Here is a 23,392-nt window from a genome sequence, read left to right as displayed (position 1 = left end):
ATTGGGCGATAGTTATTTAAGTCATGTGGGTCCAGGGAGGTCTTCTTGAGTAACGGTTTTATCACTGCCTCTTTCAAGGCAGCAGGAACCATACCAGATCTAAAAGACACATTCATAATTCCCTGGACCCAGCCAGTTATCCCTTCCTGGCTAGATTTAATAAGCCATGAAGGGCAGAGGTCAAGTGAGCACGTGGTCGGTCGCACTCCTTCAAGCACCCTGTCCACATCCTCAGTCTGCAATAGCTGAAATTGATCCAGAGAAAAAAGACTGGGGGTGCACTCAACACATTCTATGCCCCACTTACACAGCAACCAGAGGCTAAATCCAACCAGATGCGGGCGATCTTATTAGCAGAATGCTTTGCAAACAGATTGCAGCCGGGGGCCAAAGGCTCCTCTATTTCTTCATGAGTGCCACACTGCAACAGGCACCACACAACTCGAAACAATTCCGCTGGACGGCATTGTGCGGACGCGATACGGGTGGAGAAGTAGCTTTTCTTCGCTGTCAGCACTGCCACAGAGTAAGCTCGCAGTTCAGCTCTAATCCGCAGCCGATCAGACTCAGCTCTAGTTCTCCTCCAGCGGTGCTCTAGCCGTTGCACAGACTGTTTTGCTGCCATCAGCTCCCTAGAAAACCAGGGAGCAAACTTGGCTCGACTGTCCGAAGAGGGCACTTAGGAGCAATCATATCAACTGCCTAGGCTACCTCGGTGTTCCATGTATCAACTAGGGTACCTACAGGACTATTTGCCATAATGGCTGAACAATCCCTCAGGGACCTCAGAAAACCCTCCAGATCCATCAGCCTCCGAGGGCAGATCATCTTAATTGGTCCTCCGCCTCTGTGGAGGGGAAGGTCAGCAGATAGTCTAAACTTGACCAGGTAGTGATCAGTCCAAGCCAAAGGGAGTATAGCCACATCCCTTATCCCAAGAACTCTATCACCCTTAGTCCAAAAAATCAAATCGAGCATATGACCTGCTACATGTTGGGTCAGTTATTTCTTGGGATAATCGTAGGGTGGTCATGGTAGTTATTTCTTGGGATTGGATGTAATGGAACTTTTTGTGTAGCCTAAATATGAATATGAGTCAGCAGTGTGATGCTGTTGCAAAAAAAGCAAACATGATTCTGGGATGCATTAACAGGTGTGTTGTGAGCAAGACACGAGAAGTCATTCTTCTGCTCTATTCTGCGCTGGTTAGACCTCAGTTGGAGTATTGTGTCCAGTTCTGGGCAGCGCATTTCAAGAAAGATGTGGAGAAATTGGAGAAGATCCAGAGAAGAGCAACAAGAATGATTAAAGGTCTAAAGAACATGACCTATGAAAGAAAGCTGAAAGAACTGGGTTTGTTTAGTTTAGAAAAGAGAAGATTGAGGAGGGACATGAAAGCAGTTTTCAGATATCTAAAAGGGTGTCATAAGGAGGAGGGAGAAAACTTGTTCATCTTGGCCTCTGAGGATAAAACAAGAAGCAGTGGGCTTAAACTGCAGCAGGGGAGGTTTAGGTTGGACATTAGGAAAAAGTTCCTCACTGTCAGGGTAGTCAAACACTGGAATAAATTGCCCAGGGAGGTTGTGGAATCCCCATCTCCGGAGATATTTATGAGTAGGTTAGATAAATGTCTGTCAGGGATGGTCTAGACAGTATTTGGTCTTGCCGTGAGGGCAGGGGACTGGACTCGATGACCTCTCGAGGTCCAGTCCTAGTATTCTATGATTCTATGTAGGACTATGTAATTTCAGAATCTGTGCCTTCAATCTGATTGTGCTGCAGTATATTATCACAAAGGTAGCATTATACCATTTTAAGGTATTAGACCTGTGGTCATCTACTGGTAGATCTGATCATGGCATCCCTCTGGGTCGATCGCTCTAGCCAGGCAGATGCCTCTCTTTGATCCAGCCTACTTGGAACACGGTGCAGCCTCGGCAGGCTGAAAGCTGCAGCCCACGAGACTGTGCCATGCTCTAGCTGGGCTGGATCAAAGAGTGGCAGCCACCCAGCCATCTAACGATGTGGCCGCTGGCAGGGCGGCTGCCCCTCTTTGTTATCTTGCCAGCTGGGAGTGGGGAAGAGGTGTGTGGTGCGTCCCCACTCTTGCCTCCTGCTCCAGGAGGGGGCTGGGCAGCTGGCACATGTGGTGTGGTGGGGACAGGGCTATCCTGCACTGTTCCCTGTGGGCTTTGTGTGGGGTTGGAGAGCCACCTTTCCCAGTGCCCTGCTGCACTTGGCCCGGTTGAAGCCAGCACTGGGCAGCCCAGGCTCTGCCTGCCCCAGCCCCAGAGCCGCTTCCTGTAGGCAAAGGGCTGGGCTGCACAGGGAAGTGACTCTGCCCCCTCCCCCTCCTCGCCCCAGCACTGCTCCCAGGAGGCTGAGAGTCCAGGGCTGCTGTCCTGCTGGTGAGTGCGCTGGGGGCACAGGGATGTGGGGGCAACGGGGGAGGGGGGGTAGGGTAGGGTAAAGGAGGATGCAGGGGGCAGGATGGAAGGGGGCACAAGTTGCACTGAGGGGTATGGGGTGATGCAGGGGATCAGGCTGGGGGGGGGGGGGGATTCACAGGGCTAATGGGAGCGAGGCTGGTGCAGAGAGAAGATATGTGGGAGGTCCAGTTTTACTTTGCAGAAGCTGCACTTTCCTTTCCTCTCCACTTCTTTGCCTCCTTCCCCAACTAGCTGCTATTTGGCTGCATTCTCACCCTTTCACCTTTTTCTACGTTACTGCCCCAACTCCTGCCCCTAGAGTCCCCCTCGTACCTCTGCCCCTCACCCTCTCTTGCTGCCAAGCTCCCTTCCAGACCCTGCACCCTACCTCCCACCCAGATCCAGAATCCCTATCCCACTTGCTGGCAGCCCTGTCCCACACATTGAGCCTCTCATCTTTGTTCTCACTCCAGAGCCAAAGGGGGTCCACAAAATCCATGAACTCTGGAATCCCAGAAAAGTAAATCTGACCTATGGGAAGCCTTGAACCTCAGTCCTCCTTGGCCCTTCCCGTCACCCTGTGGGGGCTGGAGTGCCAGAAGTGTGAGGTGTCTCAGGTGGGGGCCTCATCGGTGAGGGTTTGGGAAGTAGTTTTTTTTGCTTCTCATTTGTGTGTGGTCCCCAACTGATTTTTCTTTGGGTCAGTGGCCCCCAATCCAAAAAAGGTTCCCCACCCATGTCATAAATAAAGAAAACATTGAAACCTTTTGTGTTGGACATGTTTTACTTTATTTAAAATGAAGTTTGATCAACTAACATGAGAAAGTTAAAATGCTTAATCTGTTTAATACTTTAAATTGAGCCATTCTCCCCAGCTGCAGCACTAGCAAAATGGCTCGGGTGTAATTAATGGTGAGTTTCCATTAGCAACTAGTAGTTCGCCGAAAAGTTTGAGAGGGTGGGGCCTCAAGAAAGGGGTCGGGTCTCGGGGAAGGGATGGGGTAGATCCTGGCATGCCCTGACATTTAAAAAGTGATCTTGGGTGTAAAAAGGTTGGAAACCACTGGTATAGACATACTGAGTCATTTGGGAAACTTTTGCTATTTTCAATCTCTGTTAAATTAGATATGAATTCATAATCAAGTCTCTAAATAATTTAATGTATTTGTATCCAGAAAACCAAGAGGAAGGAGGAAATTGTGGAAGAAAAGATAGAAATGAGTTCTGATTGTGCATACTTAAGAAGTTGAAAAGATCTGTCTTAAAGAGATGGTCTGTGGTTTCAATCGAAAAGTATTTCTGTTTCAGATTGGCAGCAGGAGCAGTGTATATTCCCCAGAAAGCAATGTGAGAAAAACAGGCTCCTACATTTATGAGGAGTTCATGCCTACAGATGGCACTGATGTAAAGGTATGACAACTACTTATTCTGATTTATATTTAGAACAGTCAAATACTGCAAGAGCTTTGGCAGTTTTTGAGATGAAAATGTGTCTTGTGAGAGTGATAAATACTGATGAGACTTTAAAATAGTTGAGAAATAATGATTTTTTTCTTCCTCTGTGGAAGAGCAGTGCCATAATGTAAAGACTCTTTTATCATTGCTGTAGTACTGCCTCCTTACCAATCACCGAGTCATTGTTTTTTGCACTGTGGTAGTGCCCAAGATGCACAAAGTACTTTCCAAACACACACACACGAACACATCATCTCTACCTTAAAGAGTTCATTTTGAAAGATAACAAAAATTGAAGTGAAGGACAAAACGAACAAGCTGTCATCTGGATGGTGGCTGGTACATACATTGGTACTAGGCTGTTTCATGACTACAGACTCTGGATATATTATAATGTGATGTTTAGCAAGTTTCTGTCGGTTTTTAAAAATAGGTATGTTTAAAAAAAACACAGAATAGTGCCTTACGGAAGGTCATACCATATAATCAATGTAAAAATTGGACTTCCCCTTTTTCTCAGTGTTTAAATAATAGATCATATAGGACATCTTCTGTTAAGATACCCGAGTTGTAATCTGACCAGACATCTTCTGTTAAGATATAGCTATTTCTATCAGATATGCTACAGTATATTTACTAATGAACCATGCTTGATTATTTATGTACACTCTTTTGGAGCAAATATACTAAAAGTACATTATAGGGTTTTTTTGTTAATCTATTTTATATATTTAGTTTTTATTAGTTTAGATTTAAAATAAGACACAACATCCTTCATGTTATTTTCAATAAAATAAAAACCCAGGTAATTATTTCATCAGGAACTTAGCTAGTTACTTACAGAAATTCCTTTCCTTCCTTTAACTTCCTTTTGGGAATAGATCCCAAAAAGTCACTAAATTCAAGTTATTTGGACCATGGGCGGGAGCAAGTTCCCGAGTGTCTGAATCCTTGCTGTGAATGTTGGATCAGTGACATCCTCTTATAATGAGGGAGATCATGCTTAAACTTTTAAGTTGACCATAACTATGGCAGTATGTCATGTGGAAAGGCAATCTTTTGAGTAGGCCTGATCGCAGGCTGGGTAGAATTTTAAAGGTCATAACTACCAACATCTTAAACTCTGCTTGGGACCAATAGACGATGGTGCAATTCAGATCTGAGATCACTGATAATGTATACTCAGAGTGAGATGACTTGCTCGGTAAGCAAACTGCTGCCTAGTTGACCACAATCACTCACTCTCCAAATGGTTCTAAGATGTAACCCTGTGTAGAATACACTGTAGTAGCTAATGTTGAGGAGATGAATGCCTGGATAATGGGGCAAGATCCACTTCCAAAAGAGGAAAAATTTGCAGCCTCCTAGTCAAATACAGATGGTAAAAGGAGGCATGGGTTGTAATTTGACCACAATTGGAATTGACCGTAATTGTGGAACTAAAATTACTCGTAAGCTGCAAACTCTCATAATGAATGGATGTATTCCAAAAATCAGAGGGACTGATTTTACCTCCACTATCTCATGCTGTTGTTTATTGCAACTCTCCTACGTGGAGCCATAGCCAGCTAACCAAATCCATTTCCTAATCTCAGTCAGATGCTGGCTGAGCTACTAAATCATGTTAGATGTGATGGAGACAAACAGTTGGGTGCCATCAGCAAGTTGAAAACACCACACCTCATGCTTTCAAGCAACCTCTGTGAACATGGTAGGTAGGATGAATACATGAGAAATTTGTAGAATGAAGGTCAATTGCCCACAACTACCTTTTAACATCTTAGAGAGGAAAAAACAAACCAATCTAAGAGACTAGTTCTGACAAATAACACCATCCTATGACCAATCGTATCAAAGGCAACTGTTGGAAATTGTGAATGTATACAGCTACTACTATCTCCATCAAGGAGAAGATTATACAAATGTAAAGAGTATGGGAAATAAGCAGGAAGAACTTGAAGTGCTAATAAATACACACAACTCTGACACAGTTGATATCACAGAAACTTGGTGGGACAAATACACACAATTGGAATATTTGTATAGAAGGGTACAGCTTGCTTAAGTAGGATAGGCAGGGGAAAAATTAAAAATGTATACACTTGGACTAAGGGTGAGATGGACATAGGAGACAGACTTGTTGAGAGTGTCTGGGTTAGGTTAAAAGGGGTAAAAAACAAGGGTGGTGTCATGCTAGGAGTCTACTCCAGACCACCTACCAAGGCAGAAGAGATGGATGAGGCTTTTTTTAAACAACTAACAAAATTATCTGAAGCACAGGATTTGATGGTGATGGGAGACTTGAACTATCCAGTCATATGTTGGGAAACTAACACAGCACGGCACTGATTATCCAATAAGTTCTTGGACTGCAATGGAGACATTTTTTTATTTCAGAAGGTTGAGAGCATTACGGGGGGCGGGGAGGAGCAGTTCTAGATTTGATTTTAACAAATCAGGAACTGGTTGAAAATATGGAAGTGGAAGGCAGCTTGGGTGAAAGTGATCGTGAAATCATAGCATTCATGAGTCTAAGGAATGGGGGAATGGTAGAAGGGTGAACATCAGAATAGAGAGTGGATTTCAGGAAGACAGATTTTAGTAAACTCAAGAGAGCTGGTAGTAAGGTCCCATGATAAGCAAGACTTCATGGAAAAAACAACTGAAGACAGTTGGCAGTTTTTCAAAGGGACGTTATTAAGGGACCAAAAGCAAACTATTCTACAGAGTAGAAAAGTATGGCAAGACAGAACCTAGGCTTAACCAGGAGATCTTATATGATCTAAAAATAAAAAAGGAATCGTATTTAAAAAGTGGAAACTAGGTCAAATTACGAAGGATGAATATAAGCAAATAACACAAGTATAAAGGGACAAGATTAGGAAAGCAAAGACAAAAAGAGCTCTAGCTAGCTAGAGACATAAAGGGTAACAAGAAGACATTCTACAAATATAGGGTACGTCTAGACTACATGCCTCTGGCGACAGAGGCATGTAATTAGACTACCCATCATAGGAAAATGAAGCGGCGATTTAAATAATCGCCGCTTCATTTAAATTTACATGGCAGCCGCGCTGAGCCGATCAGCTGTTTGTCGGCTCAGCGCGGTAGTCTGGACGTTCCTCAGTCGACATCAAAGGCATTTGTCGACCTCCCAGGTATGCATCATCCCAGGTATACCTGGGAGGTCGACAAATGTCTTTGATATCGACCGTGGAACGTCCAGACTACAGCGCTGAGCCGACAAACAGCTGATCAGTTCAGCGCGGCAGCCATGTAAATTTAAATGAAGCGGCGATTATTTAAATCGCCGCTTCATTTTCCTATGACTGGTAGTCTAATCTACATGCCTCTGTCCCCAGAGGCATGTAGTCTAGATGTACCCATATTTAGAAGCAAGAGGAAGATCAAGGAGAGGGTAGGCCCAGTACTCAGTGAAGAGGGAAAAACAAAACCAGGAACCTTGGAAATGGAAGAGGCACTTAACTTCTTTGTTTTGGTTTTCACCAAGAAAATAGATGGTGATGGGATGCCTAACATAGTGAATGCTAGTGTAACTAGGGTAGGTTTAGAAGTTAAAATAATAAAAAAATTTACTTGGAAAAGTTAGATGTCTTCAAGTCACCAGGGCCTGATGAAATGCATCCTAGAATACTCAAGGAGATGATAGAAGAAGAATCTAAGCCTTTAGCTGTCATCTTTGAAAAGTATGGAAGTCAGGAGAGATGCCAGAAAACTGGAAAGGAGCCAATAGAGTGTCCATCTATAAAAAGGGAAATAAGAACAACCAGGAAACTACAGACCAGTCAGTTTAACTTCTGTGCCAGGAAAGATAATGGAGCAAGTAATTAAGGAATCCATTTGCAAACATCTGGAAGATAATGAAGATAAGGTAACAGTTAACATCCAGCATGGACTTGTAAAGAACAAATCATGTGAAACCAATCTGATAGCTTTCTTTAATAGGATAACAAGTCTTGTGGATAAGGGAGAAGTGGTGGACATGATATATCTAGACTTGAGTAAAGCATTTGACATGGTCTTACCATGACCACCTTATCAATAAAGTAGGGAAATACAACCTAGATGGCTCTAAAAGGTGAGTGCATAACTGACTGGAAAACCATTCTCAGAGAGTAGTTATTAATGGATCAGAGTCATGCTGGAATGGTATAACAGGTAGGGTTCCACAGGGATCTATTTTGGAACCGATTCTGTTCAATATCTTCATCAGTAATGTAGACGATGGTATAGAGAGTATGCTTTTTAAATTAGCAGATGATACCAAGCTGGGAGGAGTTGCAGTGCTTGGAGGATAGGGTCATAATTCAAAATGATCTGGACTAGGAATGTTAAATTTAGTTTAATCAACTACTTGACTAGTCGATGGAATTTCCATTGACTAGTCAATAAGCAGGGGAACCGCAGCGGGGTTAGTTCCTAACCCCTGGAGCTAACTGCTGCAGCTCTGCCTTTTAATTGTTTTAAGAGCCCATCAGCTCTTAATACATTTAAAAAGCTGAAGTGCAGCAGGGGGACCCAGCGTGAGCTGGGACAGCTGATTCCCAGTTTGTGCCAGGTCCCGCCACTGCGCACCAACCGTTTACATGTATTAAGAGCTGGCAGGCACAGAGGCACATCATCTGGGACTGGGTGTGAGCTGGGAATCAGCTGATTCCCAGCTCATGCCCGGTCCCTGCTACCCTCTGCCTCCGCTGCCCATCCTGCAGAGATGGTGCTGGGGGAACCAGCTTTTAAGCCACCTCCCACAGCACGGACTCCTGCTTCCCCTTCTTGCTGCTTGTCTCTGATACAGGCAGCGGGAAGCGACCTGTCAAGGGACTAGTCAACTCCGATAAGTTGACTAGCTTATCGGATAGTCAACTAGTCGCTTACATCCTTAATCTGAACAAACTGGAGAAATGGTCTGAGGTAAATAGGATGAAGTTTAATAAGGACAAATGCAAAGTACTCCACTTAGGAAGGCACTATCAGTTTCACACTTACAGAATGGGAAGAGACTGTCCAGGAAGGAGTATTGCTGAAAGAGGCTTAAGGATCATAGTGGACCACAAGCTAACCATGAGTCAACAGTGTGACACTTGCAAAAAAAGAAACCTGTACCTCAGCAAGTATTAGTGACTGAAGTTATAGTGATTAGGAGGCCCTTGCTCTCTCAATACCAAACTCTGCCACCATGGATGCATGTCTAATGTGATCAGTTTTGTCTACAAAATATCCAGCAATTTTCTCACAACAGGAGGTACTAGGACTAGCTCCCAAACTGTGAGAGATCCATAAAACTAAATCATCTACCGCTCAAAAAAGGTTTATTTCCTGTCTGAGAGTTTGTAAATCCTATGATGGGGGAAGAGAGCTTATTCTTTGCTTCACAGCATATGGGTTTAATCAATTTTAGCATAAATATATATATTTTATTAGGGCTATCAAGCAATTAAAAAACTTAATTGCAATCACCTGTACTGCCCCTTTGAAACACTGCGGTGACGCTTCAAAGGGGCAGTGCTGCACTGAGCCAGGATCAGCTGAAGACACCAGCTGATCCCGAGCTCCTGCTGTGCTGCCTCTTTGAAATGCTGCTGCAGTGTTTCAAAGGGGCAGTGCATGCGATTAATCGCGATTACATTTTTTAATTGCTTGACAGCTCTGGAGCCTCAAAGGGGCAGCACATTAGGAGCCAGGGATCAGCTGGAGTGCCCAACTGATTCCTGGCTCCTAGTGTGCTGCCCTTATGAAGTTCTGGACTGGCACTTCAAAGGGGCATCATAATGTGGAGCTTGGGATCAGCTGGGGACTCCAGTAGATGCCATGTTCCTAACGCTCTGCCCCTTTGAAGCAGTGGAGTGGCTCCTCAAAGGGGCAGCACAGCATTAACACCTGCGATTAACAAAGGAAAGGATTAACGCGTTAATTTTTTTTAATGTGTTAAACGCATTAATTCCTTCCTTTGTTAATCGCAGGCGTTAATGCACATCAGTTGACAGCCATAATTTTTAGCTTTGGCACAAGATCACCACTACTGCTCTTGCTTAGTCTGATACTGATAATCCATCAGTCTGGATGATTTGTGAGAACGAAGTGAAAATGAAGCCCAGAAGCCACTTCATCATTGGTTAAGGGCATTAACATCTTATTCGCAGTGAGTTTCTATGACAGAGTGCTGTTAACATCTTCAAACAGAGCTCTTTGGAATCTAGCACCTTGATTACTTAGAACACATAGGGAACTGTAGTTAGGGTGTGATTAAGGTGTAAGGGAACACTTAGATGTGCAAGTATATGCCGTAGATGGAGACCTTTATTCGCCATGCAGTAATTTGCTGTGTAGACAGGCCTTACTAATGTTTTGAACTTGTGTGTGCAGCTACATGATCTGAACATAGGAGAATCTCAGTGTAACTAAGTTAATTTTTAATTTTTAAATCAAGGTGTACACAGTAGGTCCAGACTATGCACATGCTGAAGCGAGGAAGTCCCCAGCTTTGGATGGGAAGGTAGAACGAGACAGTGAAGGAAAAGAAGTGCGATACCCAGTAATCCTGAATGCAAGAGAGAAGTTGATTGCTTGGAAAGTATGCCTTGCGTTTAAGGTAAGCAGACCGCAGCTAATCAAATGTATAGTAGTAATTTTTCAGGGTTAAGATTTAATCATGGGTAACTTTAGTAAAAGTCATGAATAGGTTATGGACAATAAGCAAAAATTCATGGCCCCTTGACCATGATTTGTACTATATACTTCTGACTAAATCTTAACTATTCTCGAGTCTCCGTGATGCCTGCGTCTGGTGAAGGGCACTTACTGCTGGGTGACTTTGAGGGTTGGGAGGGGAACAGGAGCACTGTTGCTGGCCCTGGGACCACCCAAGCTATTCTTGTGGCCATAAGGTTCAGTTGCATCTGTCGACTGCAGAAGTCAGAGGTTCTGGAAAGTTATGGACTTTGTGACCTCCATGATAGACTCACACCCTTACTAATTGTGTAGTATGTGAAAATTCTCTTTAATCAGTGCTTACATATCTATAGCTATGTATTTGGAAGACTTCTGTTTTTAAACAGATCAGTTTTTTACAGTTTCCAAAGTTTTTTCTTCTTGCATACCATTAGAGGTCATAAGATACAGAAAACCTCTTCAGCAACATCTTCATGGGTTGCCCTGCCTGTACTGGAAAGAAGGTGAAATACCAGAAGAAATAAAATATGCTAATATAATCCCTCTCTATAAATAGGACCCTGCAAATTCACAGATATCCGTTTTATTTTTGAAGGTATCAGCGGATATGGATGCAGATATCCACCGCTCATTTTTGCAGCTGTGAATGTCCGTACAAAATTTTATCTGCACAGGGCTCTATCTATTTAAAAAAAAAAGTGAGAACAACATCTGTAACAATTATTGGACTTTTCCCTTAGGGTACGTCTAGACTACATGCCTCTGGCGACAGAGGCATGTAGATTAGGCTACCCGACAGAGTAAAATGAAGCGGCGATTTAAATAATCGCCGCTTCATTTAAATTTACATGGCTGCCGCGTTGAGCCGACAAACAGCTGATCAACTGTTTGTCGGCTCAGTGCGATAGTCTGGACGCTCCCCTGCCGACATCAAAGGGAGTTGTCGACAACCCAGGTATGCCTCATCCCAGGTCTGCCTGATCAGCTGTTTGTCGGCTCAACGCGGCAGCCATGTAAATTTAAATGAAGCGGCGATTATTTAAATCGCCGCTTCATTTTACTCTGTCGGGTAGCCTAATCTACATGCCTCTGTCGCCAGAGGCATGTAGTCTAGACGTACTCTTACTATGCTAGGAAAAGCCTTTGCCAGACCCCTACAGACAAAATCTGTCTTGAATCACGGTGCAGCTTCAGAGCTGAAAGGTTTGTTGTTGACACAATCTTCTTGCTGAGACAGCTATGAACAAAAAAAGGCCCCTATGTATTAGGGATATAAAATCCCATGTAATTAACCAGCTAAATGTTAAACTGATTAAACGGGGGCAAGCAAGGAGGCCACTCCAGTCTGCTGGCCACTCCTTGGCTGTGGACAGGGATTGCTCTGGATGTCTGGTTAGAGCAGCCCCTGCCTGTGGTGGGCCCCAAAGGGCTGGAGCAGCTACTTGCCCGTAGCAGGGAGTTAACCAGAACTGGTAAGCCTCACCTGTTAAAGCTCCAACGTGCTACAGTAATACAAATAATTTTCTAAAATGTGACTGTTAAAAATAGACTTACTACTCAAGCTTATAAATAGCTTAGTTTTGGTTAATTCTGAGGGATGAGAAGAGTGTGTGATATGGGTATTTCTCTCCCCTTATCACTTACCACTAACAGAAAAAGAATATTCTTCAGTCCAATTGGAGCTCTAAAGATCGTCTGGATACTCAAGTGAAACTGAAAGCAGAATTTGGCCTGCAAAATTCAGGCTGCTAGTCATGTGTGAGAAGCTAAGAACTCAAGTTGGGATGTAAGGCTAGTAATTAGGGAATGGGTGTAAAATGAGCAGATTTAATATGGAGTCACTGAAGAACAACAAATATAGAACCCATAATACCATTTTTGTGTTGCCTTTTCAGATCAGAACCATACTTAACATGCAGGTCTCGAAACACAAGACCCTTGACTGAAATAGAAACTGTATTTCTCAATGTTTATTCTTAACAGCAAACAGTTTGTGGCTTTGACTTGTTGCGTGCTAATGGACAATCTTATGTCTGTGACGTCAATGGCTTCAGTTTTGTGAAGAATTCCATGAAATATTATGATGATTGTGCGAAGATACTTGGGTAAGTGTTCATTAATTAATGTTATAGGATTGGCATATATGATAAATAATCATTTGTCTGCTATGGAAGTTTTCATCCAGTTTCCAAAGTATTGCTATCTTGCACATTTTTGAGGACTCCTTTTATTTGAGGGTTGGAACAAGTTCAAGGAATTGTCTAGATAGTGTTTTTGTTTTGTTTTTGTTTTGTTTTTTGTTAAACAGGAAAAGCCTTTGCTTTTAAAGTGAGTATTATCAAGAATAAATAGAAATTAAAAAAATGTATCCAGGTATAAGTTTGTAAAAGTCTTTAGATTTTATTTCCGTGTGCATTCCCTTATGCCGTTAGTGACAGTTGCAGAATCCAAAAGCCATTGGAGAACATATTTGCTATAGAGAAAAATAAAGAAATATGTTAACTTGTTAAATTTGCTTAACAGATTTACTAGGGTTATAGCCCAAATAAGAAGTGGAAGTTGAGGTGTACTGTACGAAGGTTGGTTGAAAGCACACCTTTTCACTGCCTTCATCCTGATGCTAATTTCATCATGTCTTTTGCTGCTTCATTGTATTAGGCAGACATCAGACTACTGTAATTCACATTGGCTACAACCCAAACAGCTGAAAATTAATGATTTGTCTACACTACCAAGTTTTGTTGCCCCCAAACTGCCTTTTGGTGACAAGTGAGTGCATACACATCGCAACTTTTTTGCCAGTCTCTGCAACAAAATACTTCCACCATTATGAGAAACTTTTTTTTTTCTTTTCCCTCCCCTTTATTATCCACAAAGTATCAGTAGGCACTGCTGTTTGTTTTGTCAACAGCAGAGGTCATAAACTAATTGATTGTGGGCCAGCTATAGCCAGAACAGTTTCATAATCCAGCCCAGGAATCCTGGTGACCCAAGTGGTATGTGTCCATATCTGTCCTCCAAGCCCTTCCTGCTACCACCTCGCCTTCTGCCTCCCATTGCATTCAGTTCCTCATTTTCCTCCTGGCTCCTATTGCCACGTTGAGTGCAGGGATGCTCAACCCTTGCTGCCACCCTGTATCAGCCCCCCCCCCCCCGCCCCAGGTCAGGTCGCTTAGGAAAATGCGGGGGAGAGAAAACTGGGGGCGGGGGAGGTCCAGGGCTTATGAAAGGGTATGGACAGATACCCTTGCTGGAACTCCCAGACAAGATTGTGAAAATGCTCTCTGGCCATAGATGGCCAATGGGTCAAGAGTTTGAAACCCCTGGTCAACAGAACTGGCTTCTGCCATTATCCCACAATGCCTGTCCTGATCTTTCTGTTCAGTGTTTTGATCTATGCTGCCCTGCATCCATGTGCCACTCTCCTTTCTAATCTTCTGGAAGTATCTGGCAGCTGAGTCTGCCACTCCCTTTGGAACAAATCATTGGAATGCTCTTGTTCTGCCCTGCACTAGGAACATAGTGACCCAGCCTGAAGTAGGGGATGAGGGGAAAGAGACCGCTGTGCTGCTTTTGACATTTTCAATCAAGGAGAGAGCACAGGGTTACTCATGATGCTGCTCCTCCTGCAGCTGAAGAGGCTGTGGGAGAATGTAGAAGGAATTGCAGAACCGTAGGCAGAATGGGCTTCTTCTGGAGAGACTGCTATGCTGAGCAATGCAGGGGGCTGACATTGAGAAGGAGGTCCCCCTTCTCCCTGCCTCAGTATAGGTCAGTCAGCCTGTTATCTGCCTGTTGAAGGCGTGATACTCTCCTCTTCCTTCTCACCCCCTGGCTTCAGTGGAAATAAGCAGTTGACAATCTACTAGGATGCCCCTGTAATGATGGAATTGAGAACTTGCATTATATGGCATTGTACCAAACCCATGAGGCATTACAAATCCTTCCCAAAGCATCCTGCAGCCAGTTGCAGTGGGATAACTACCACAGTTGATTGCCTCTTGTGTCGATGTAAGAGCTGCTGATGTGAATGCATTTCACTTGCTCAGGGAGCCAGTGACCACATGCCACAGCAGTTTTAGTTAAAGATGGACAACTTCTGCCAACAATTCTTGGTAGTGTAGACAAAGCCTTTGACCAGAATTGATGCATTATGGAAGGATCCTAACTGCCCTCCCTTCCTTCAACCAGGCTCTTTTATCTCTGCTTACCATACCACTGAATTGTTTCCCATAAACTGAAGTGATTCTGTGTTGGCCAGTTAAACTGTCCTTAAAACAAGAGTATAATAGTGGTGTAGAGCAAAAAGGCTGAATCACACAAGGTGAGAAAAGGGAAATAATTCCTGTTAAATTTAATCTTAGCTAATAACATCAATTACAGTCTTGCTGCTTAGATTTAGTGGCAGGAATTCTGAAGATCCTAGAGCACTTTTTCAATTTTACAAAGTCAACTGAGGCTAGATTCCTATCATTCTATAAACAGTTTACATCAGCATTTCTTCCTTATGTTAAAAATAAGCAATGTTATAGCAGAGCTAAATCAATAGTAGGCTTGCACTAAGTTTGGGAAACCCAGAAATCATTCTTCATAGAGTAAGGCAAGCATCTAAGATACATTATGCCATCCTGTAAAGTCCTCAAGAATCAATCCTATACAAACAGTGATAAACTTTAAATTGGTGTATTTTAACATACAGGTTGTACCTCTAAAATCCAGGGTTCTCAGGTCCAGCAACATCTATAGTTTGGCATGACCACAGATGTTCCAGGATCAGAGAGAAACGGTGTGCTGCAGGAGGATTGGGGCCTGGGAGTTGGTGCGTGGTTCAGCTGAGCTGCTGTGGGGGGAGAGAGCCAGGAATTCCGATGGTAGAAGATAGCGCAGGGGGCCAGTTAGGTCATAATGGTGCCGGACCAGGGAGCTCCAATCTGTACTTTCTAGAATAGACTAAAGGAATCTCTTATAAGAGCTTACTCTGCTAACATTATGCACATAATGTTAGGTTGTCGTCTTTGTAGCTATTGAGACCAGACTTTTCAAATATTTAAATACTATTAAAATAAAAATACACCTGTAAGTACCCATCCAGTGCTCAGTGTTGATCTAATAAACAGTTATTGATAAAAACGGACTACATTCAGTATTTCAGCATTTTAATTTAGTGGTAAATTTTTGGTTTTTGCTGTTTAGAAATATCATAATGCGAGAACTTGCTCCTCAGTTTCAAATACCTTGGTCAATACCTTTGGAAGCTGAAGATATCCCTATTGTGCCAACAACATCTGGAACAATGTAAGAAAAAAAGTAGCAGTAGCTGAATTGTGCAAAGTTCTTATATAACCTCTGTGAATTTTCTCTTCTCTCAAGGTGTTTGAGCTTTCGTCTATGAACACTTGTTGTGTGCAATGAAAACTAGAAGTCAATTGCAATTGCTGTTCCAGTAATGGAAGTTTGTTATCCTTAGTAAAGCTGAGTATAGAACAGCCGATTTTCAAGTGTAGTCTTTTCTAAAAATAGCTCGCTTCGTTGCTAATAAATATTCTAGTGTCAGCTTAACACACATTTTTAATAAACATGCTCTTTTTACTAAAGAAACCTTAAAATGGATTTGTTTAAAAAACTACTTAAAATCGCTATTCTGTAGTTAACTAAGTCATAAAAACAAAATTTATAGTAAATTACATTGCCTGACATAATTTTCAGATAACCTTAAGTTCTTTCAGTCATTTCAATATTTTGTCAAGCATTTTTTGTAGACTAAGTAACTGTCTGTCAGACTCATGCATTTAATATAAAAACCATAAGTGGTGTATAAAACTGGGAAATGTAACTTGTCCTTTTTTAAATGTTCAGGATGGAGCTGAGATGCGTTATAGCTGTAATACGTCATGGGGACCGTACTCCAAAGCAAAAAATGAAAATGGAAGTTAAACATCAGAGGTAAGCCAATTTTGGCTAAAGAGACCTTATTTACATTTGGAGTACCATGTAAAGTACATGTGCTACATGCTGCAATAAGAGGTAGGCTGTATCAACACTGTCTGCAATGTGTAGCTACATTTAGCAGTGAAAGGCTTCATTGGGGAAAGGCTCATTAATGGAACCTTTCTTCCTGCTGCCTCCACCCTGCCTGACCCTTTTTCTGTTGCTAGAGTTCTTCATTGTTGTGGTGAAAAGCTCCAGCCTGAGCCACCACCCTGCTAGAAATAATATTGTAGTATGGCATGGGCAAGTAGTGAGCCAGGTATGCTATATACCCTAAGATTCAACTATATTAGGCATTCTTCCAGTTTAAACAGTGCCTCACCGTCTGCACTGCTATTTATCCCTATGCTAGCTGTTCATTCAGTGTTTGTTTAGTTGACTACACTATTACATACCTAGTGCATATAAGAACAAACTCTTCATAATTGTGGGGTATTGAGATTGGATATTGGTGGATGTTAGTTCCATCTTTTCGGTTTGTTTTTATTGCAAATCTTCTGGTTACCTTAAAGAGCATTAATATTTGTCAACATTCTTAGTAGATGCTCCTTTAATCTGTATGTTTTCTCGTAAAGATTTTTTGATCTCTTTGAAAAATGTGATGGATATAAGTCTGGAAAGCTAAAACTGAAGAAACCAAAACAGTTACAGGCAAGTCTATCTTAATATTCTTTTTCTGAGTTCTGTAACTGATTAATAATAGAATTCCTTACTTATGTATAGTGGTGATTGGTTTTTGTTTGTTTTGTTTGTTTTTTTAGGAAGTGCTTGATATAGCAAGACAGCTCCTACTAGAGCTTGGACAAAATAATGACTCTGAAATTGAAGAAAGCAAAGCAAAACTTGAGCAGTTGAAGACTGTTTTGGAGATGTAAGGATCTACTATATAATCCTCATCATGTCAGAACTGGAATGACTTTGTTTTGATCTCATTAGCTTTCAAAACCAATTATCTTATCAGTTGATAAATTAATGTATGACAAGATTAATCTGAATTTTTCAATCTATTGAGAGAAGGGATAGTTTCGTCATTTTAAGATATTGTACTGGAATTGAGGAGGTCTGGTTTACTTACTGTGACACCTTGGACAAATGACTTAATGTAACCTGTTTCCTCAATTTCTTGTCTGTATGGTGGGGAAAATACTTCCTTTGCCTTATCCTGTCATGTATGTAGATTATAAGCTTTTGGGGAAAGTATCTGCCTCTTGCTATGTGTTTGTATAGTGTCTAACAACTGTGGCAACATGGGGCTGGAGCCTGGAGAACTGGTGACAGCAGGGCAGACAGCCTGGCTCGGAGGGGACAGGAAATAGAGAGGGCCAGAGGCAGAGAGCCAGTTGGCTTGGGGCTGGTGGCAGAGGACACCACCCATGGTCCAGAAAAGTCTCTGATTTGCCCTAGTGTTGCAGGACCAGGGAGGTCCAACCTGTAGAGGCTATCAGTATATGTCAGATCAGATCAAATCAAATCAGGACACTCATGCTACCAAAGTGGAATAAATTAATCATGCAGCTGGAAAGTGTGGATGGATGGGAGTGTTTATTTCTGGTGGGAGAGAGATGAAGTTTCTTGGGCAGCATGATTGGGAAAAAAAATAGATAGTATTTCATAATGGCAAATATGACCATATGACAAATTTTATTTCATATTTACAAATCAGCAAAATTAGAAAGTTAGTATGAAAATCAATTAAAATTCAAGAATTTGTTGTATCCTTAATTGATAGAGCAGTATGATAGTATTGATATATATTGGAAAATCTGTCAATTTATGGTAAAGAGTGTTTTTCTCCTCGCTTTAGGTATGGACATTTCTCTGGCATAAATCGCAAAGTCCAGTTAACCTATCTCCCTCATGGCTGTCAGAAAACTTCTAGTGAAGAAGAAGGTATAGTATAACCAATACATACTCCCTTGTATGAGTATGTAGAACTTAAACAATTAACCTCCTAATTGTTAATACAGTATTAAATAAAACAAGGACTTGAACTATGGCTAAATATTCAGCAACATCTTCTTGTGATGAGTTACTGTGATTAGCAATTGCTAAGTGTCTAAGTCTAAGTTTTCCATATATCTCCTAGTACTCTTAATTCTTTTCATACAGAAAAAACCCTTAAACATACAATAATGCCAAGGTATTTAAAATTCAATACTTGTGAATTTCCTGACTGCTGATTAATTTTAGTGCTTACTTTCACTTCCTTTGTTTTCACTGTAATATAAGTCTCATTTGTTTTTAAAGTATCTAAACTATAGATGTCTTCAGAATTAAGTATTAGCTTTAACTGACCAAGTGGGGTATTTTGCTATTAGAATGGCAAGAGACTCAAATGTTGAAGTCCCTTTCTTGAAGCACACAAACCTCAATGTGTCAGTTCTGATATTTCTTTAAGATTAATTTAATAATTATCTAATATTCTTTAAATAAACATTTTCATTTGTTGATAATTATTTTAACTGATTTGTCTGCATATAATTAGATAACAGAAGAAATGAACCATCCCTGCTTCTAGTTCTGAAATGGGGAGGTGAACTGACCCCTGCAGGCAGGGTCCAGGCTGAGGAGCTAGGGAGAGCTTTTAGATGCATGTACCCAGGTGGACAAGGTAATCTTCTTGTGCTATATGATTTAAATTAGCCTTTTAAACATACATGATATCATTACATTTACAAGAGTCTCTGAAAAAAAATATTTGTTTGGTAGGAGATTATGCTGGATTTCCTGGATGTGGTTTACTTAGATTACATAGTACTTATCGACATGATCTGAAAATATATGCATCTGATGAAGGACGAGTTCAGATGACTGCAGCAGCTTTTGCAAAGGTACTATGTGAAGTTGTATTTTCAACAAGGAAATGTGAAAATCTTAAGAATCTTATGTGTGTTCTCTAGCAAGTTAAGGGAAATACAGGGTTTTATTGCAACCTATGGAACAAAAAGAAAAGTTTAATTTAAAAATAAATTATTTAGTGCTCATGAAAAGAGATTCAAATTCACTTCTCTTGCATTTGAAGCCTTCCAAGCATCAGAAGGCATTTAGCCTGTTAAGCTGCAGTACAAGCTTTTATTTATGTAGCCCCTGAAGTGTTCCTTAGTTCTTTCAGTAGACCACTTTTGAGGATGAAAAGGTATCTTAATCTCCATGCCTTTTAAATATTTGTTAATCTGAAAGTTCCAACAAACTATGACAAATTATAGGCATGATTTTAGGAACTGAACTGAGATAGTAAGTGCTCTAGTTGCATGGGACCTATGTAAAGAAGACAAATTACACACCGAATACTGGGTTGCTTTTATGCTTTGATAAAACCAGAGATGTAAAATTAATATAACCTGATTTAGTTTTTTTTTAATATAGGCTATTACAAGATTGTACAATATAAACTTATTTTCTACCGGAATATCCTTTAGTAAGATTGTTAGAGCAGAAATGTCTTAACCACATCTCACCACTTACTAATTATTTTATCTGACAAAAGAAATGCTCTTAATCATTATGCTGTTCAGTTGTGCATATAGTAATTTTGTTATGCTTTAAAAGTTGTAGGGTAATTTTGTAAAATTAAAAAGTCCTGTTCCGTATCCTTGAGCCCTGTGAACTTTTAGATATGATCTGTAAAAAAAAAAAAAAAAATCTTAACAACCTCCATGCAGAATTAGAAACTTTTTTTAACCAAACTTTCACAGTTCTTTACCTATCTTTGTACCAGAAAGACTTCCCAGCCCAGAAGCTCAGTTCCTGCTTAAGTTTGCCACTCATTCTCTTTGTAGCAGAAGTTTTAGTGCTTATTCCTATTGCAAATAACAGTAATATATATTAGGTATCCTAAATATAGGGAGGAGAAAGAGAGAGAGAGAGCACATGCAGTAAGCTATACAATGATTTCATTGAGTGAGTTTTTGTAATCTCAACACTTAAGATAATGGCAAGTTACTTGAATAATATACTGTGGCATCTACATTAACATCTTAGCTTAAAATAGCTGCATTACTCCTTCTTTATGTTTGTTCATTTCTGAATAGCTGTATTCTTTTTCTCAGGGGTTACTGGCTTTAGAGGGAGAGCTGACTCCTATTCTTGTTCAAATGGTGAAAAGTGCTAATATGAATGGCTTATTGGACAGTGACAGTGATTCCTTAAGCAGCTGCCAGCATCGTGTTAAAGCAAGGCTCCATGAAATACTCCAGAGGGACAGAGAATTTACACCTGAAGACTATGAAAAGGTCAGTAGATATTAGAGAAATTATTTCCAACAGAAATGTATTAGTTTGCTACAATCCAGTGTTCACACAATTAGTCCAAAGGCCACTGAGGATTGGTAATGTCCAAAGTACCAATACAAGCATATCACATTTATAATTCTAGCAACTTTTCAGTTACACATATTGGCCAAAATATTCACAATAGGATCTTACTTGGGAGACACGATACGACACCAGAATAGTAAGGAAAAGCTCTGACAAAGAAATCCCTAAAATCTTTGTCATTGCTGGTTGTAAGACCTTACCTAAAGCCAGAGAAGGCCATTTTAAGTCTGTGCCCTACCTTTTTGTATGGTCTTAAAAAACTTAATGGTTGAGTCCCCTTTTCAAAGTTGTCATTTTCTTTCCTTCTTTTGCCATATTTCTCAACTTCAAGACTAATCATTTTTCTCTAGACAGACCACATATCTAGTTATTTGTTGAATCTGGTGCCTAGTTAACCATGTTTTCTTTATTTTGATTACCTTAACCCAAACCTGAAATAAAATAACACTGGGATTTCTAGGGTCATTACATATTTAATACAATCAATTCTCCTTTTTCATAATTTTAATTCTGTTTTGTTATATTTCATCCTATTGCTCAGGATAATATCTAAATTTCATTTTAATGCCTGAATTCACTCAAACTCATTGTAGGCCTATCTTTCTACAAGATTGTTGGCAGGATTAGTTTTCTGTGAAGCAAAATATACAAAATTTTGTCTGGGTTGTATTTGTCTAGGTTTTATTTAGGGCTGTCAATCTCAGTGAACTCTAGTAATTAATGCAAAAGTAGATTTAAAAATATAGTCATGATTAATCCGAGTTTTAATTGCACTTTTAAACAATAATTCAATAGCAATTTAAATTCATTTTAAACATTTTTAGGATATTTTTCTACATTTTCAAAAATACGTCTCCCCTACCTTCATGGCACTTAGATAACTGCTGTAGTAAGTAGGCAATTGCAAGGCAGTATGTGCTTGCTTCAGATTTTATTGCTACTTCTGGACCTGATCTCCACATATATGGGGTAAAGAACTGAATAGGGTGCTAGATTTCTTTCTGGAAAAAAAAAGGGGGGGGAAGATCCTGCAGGTGCTCCTAAAATATGAAAATATTCTGATTGGACTGCTTTTTCTTATCCTGAACTCCTTTTTAAAAAAGTGAAGGTTAATCAACAAGTGTTCAGTCACTCTCCAATGCCTTATACAGCATTACTGGCTTACTTAATGGTGATCATGCTTGGCTCCTTAAGTTAAATGATTAGTTGAGGTCTGAATGATTGATTTGGTTCCTGCTAAGTTTTGTTCTATCCTGAAAGAAATAAAAACATGACAGGAGCAGCCATGTATTATTGGCTTTTTTAGAAAATCAGTTACTGTCAGAATCCTGGTTACCTTCTCTGTCCAATCAAATTTTGTTATATAAAATTCCTTTCATGATAGATTAGGATTCATTTAGCTTAGTCTATCTACCTTTCTGATTTCTCTTGAGAAATTGTTTTTTTTCAATATTAAAGAAGTTGTTAAAAACAAAATACAATAAATCTTTAAATCTTTTCACAAAGTTTTGAACTTCCTCAGAATTCTTACTTTTGAGAATACATAATTAACATAAGAGGAAAGCTTAATTCCATTCCTGACAATGCTGCGATATTCAATGCAGAATTGTTTGTCATCTAAGCCTTCGCTTTTGACACTTGGATTAAGCTTGCTGCTTTTGATTTATATTACAGTGTAGGGATGTAAAATGTCCATTATTTGGATAATCAGATAGTTGATGCAGGAGGGGGTGTTTCAGAGCAGCAGCACAGCATGGAGTCCAGGGTCAGCGGGGGAGTCCCCCGCTGACCCCAGGCTCTACGCAGCCCTGCTGCTTTTAAACACCTAGTGGAGCCTGATTTCAGGCTCCCTGTGGCATTTCAAAGCGGCAGCACTGCGTGGAGCTGGGATCTGGCCCCAAGCTCCAGGCGGCACTGCTGCTTTGAAGCGTCCCTTCCTGCATCCCTTGCTGCCTCTATCAGAAAGAGGCAGCTAGGGAGTGAGGGGAAGAGACTAGTCATTCACATCCCTGCTACAGTGTGTTAATTCTGACTTTAAGGCAGGAGTCTCAACATAGAGCATTTTCACAATATGGCCCAGAATTCCCAGGGGGGGAAGGAAAACGTGTTGATAGTCATCCCCAAGTCCTGCTCCTTCCTGCCATCCCTCTGACCTCTTGCCCCGCATTACTCCACTTGCCCCTGAGGGGCACGACCTTGTGGATTACTGCTGGCGGCCCCTGCATACATTGCAGCATGGGGAAGTACAGCAAAATGGAGAGTGTGTGCTTACTGAGTGCACTGTGCTTTCCTCTGGCTCCTGTTGCCATGTTGAGTGTAAGGGGGCTTGACCTCTGCCGCTGCCCCATGCCACTGCCCCAGGGACCACTGAGGTCCCGTCCCTCGGGAGAAGGAGTGCAATAAGAGGAGAGGGTGGGGTAGAGACAGGAAGTGGCAGGGCTTGGGGGCTGGATATGGAACCCCACTCCTCCACGGGACTCCCAGGCCAGATTGTAAAAATGTTCCAGCTATAGA

The 23,392-nt window shown here is 41.1% G+C and overlaps 1 protein-coding gene across 15 annotated transcripts in view; it reads left to right on the top strand.

The window, feature by feature from the left end:
* Nucleotides 1-23,392, top strand: part of PPIP5K2 (diphosphoinositol pentakisphosphate kinase 2) — a 90,381-nt gene that overhangs the window by 23,596 nt on the left and 43,393 nt on the right. For all 15 annotated transcript variants that reach the window (XM_075932058.2, XM_075932056.2, XM_025181268.3 and 12 more), the window contains exons 7-17: nucleotides 3,738-3,839; nucleotides 10,333-10,494; nucleotides 12,558-12,679; nucleotides 15,768-15,869; nucleotides 16,431-16,517; nucleotides 17,138-17,213; nucleotides 17,324-17,433; nucleotides 18,367-18,452; nucleotides 19,048-19,173; nucleotides 19,272-19,393; nucleotides 20,612-20,794. In XM_075932058.2, the coding sequence (XP_075788173.1) occupies nucleotides 3,738-3,839; nucleotides 10,333-10,494; nucleotides 12,558-12,679; nucleotides 15,768-15,869; nucleotides 16,431-16,517; nucleotides 17,138-17,213; nucleotides 17,324-17,433; nucleotides 18,367-18,452; nucleotides 19,048-19,173; nucleotides 19,272-19,393; nucleotides 20,612-20,794 (1,278 nt within the window). The remainder of the gene's footprint in view (nucleotides 1-3,737; nucleotides 3,840-10,332; nucleotides 10,495-12,557; nucleotides 12,680-15,767; nucleotides 15,870-16,430; nucleotides 16,518-17,137; nucleotides 17,214-17,323; nucleotides 17,434-18,366; nucleotides 18,453-19,047; nucleotides 19,174-19,271; nucleotides 19,394-20,611; nucleotides 20,795-23,392) is intronic.

The sequence above is a fragment of the Pelodiscus sinensis genome, chromosome 6, assembly GCF_052426305.1.
Source record: "Pelodiscus sinensis isolate ZL-2025 chromosome 6, ASM5242630v1, whole genome shotgun sequence".
NCBI lineage: Eukaryota > Metazoa > Chordata > Testudines > Trionychidae > Pelodiscus > Pelodiscus sinensis.
The sequence above is the reverse complement of the archived record's forward strand: the minus strand, read 5'-3'. Positions and strand labels throughout refer to the sequence as shown.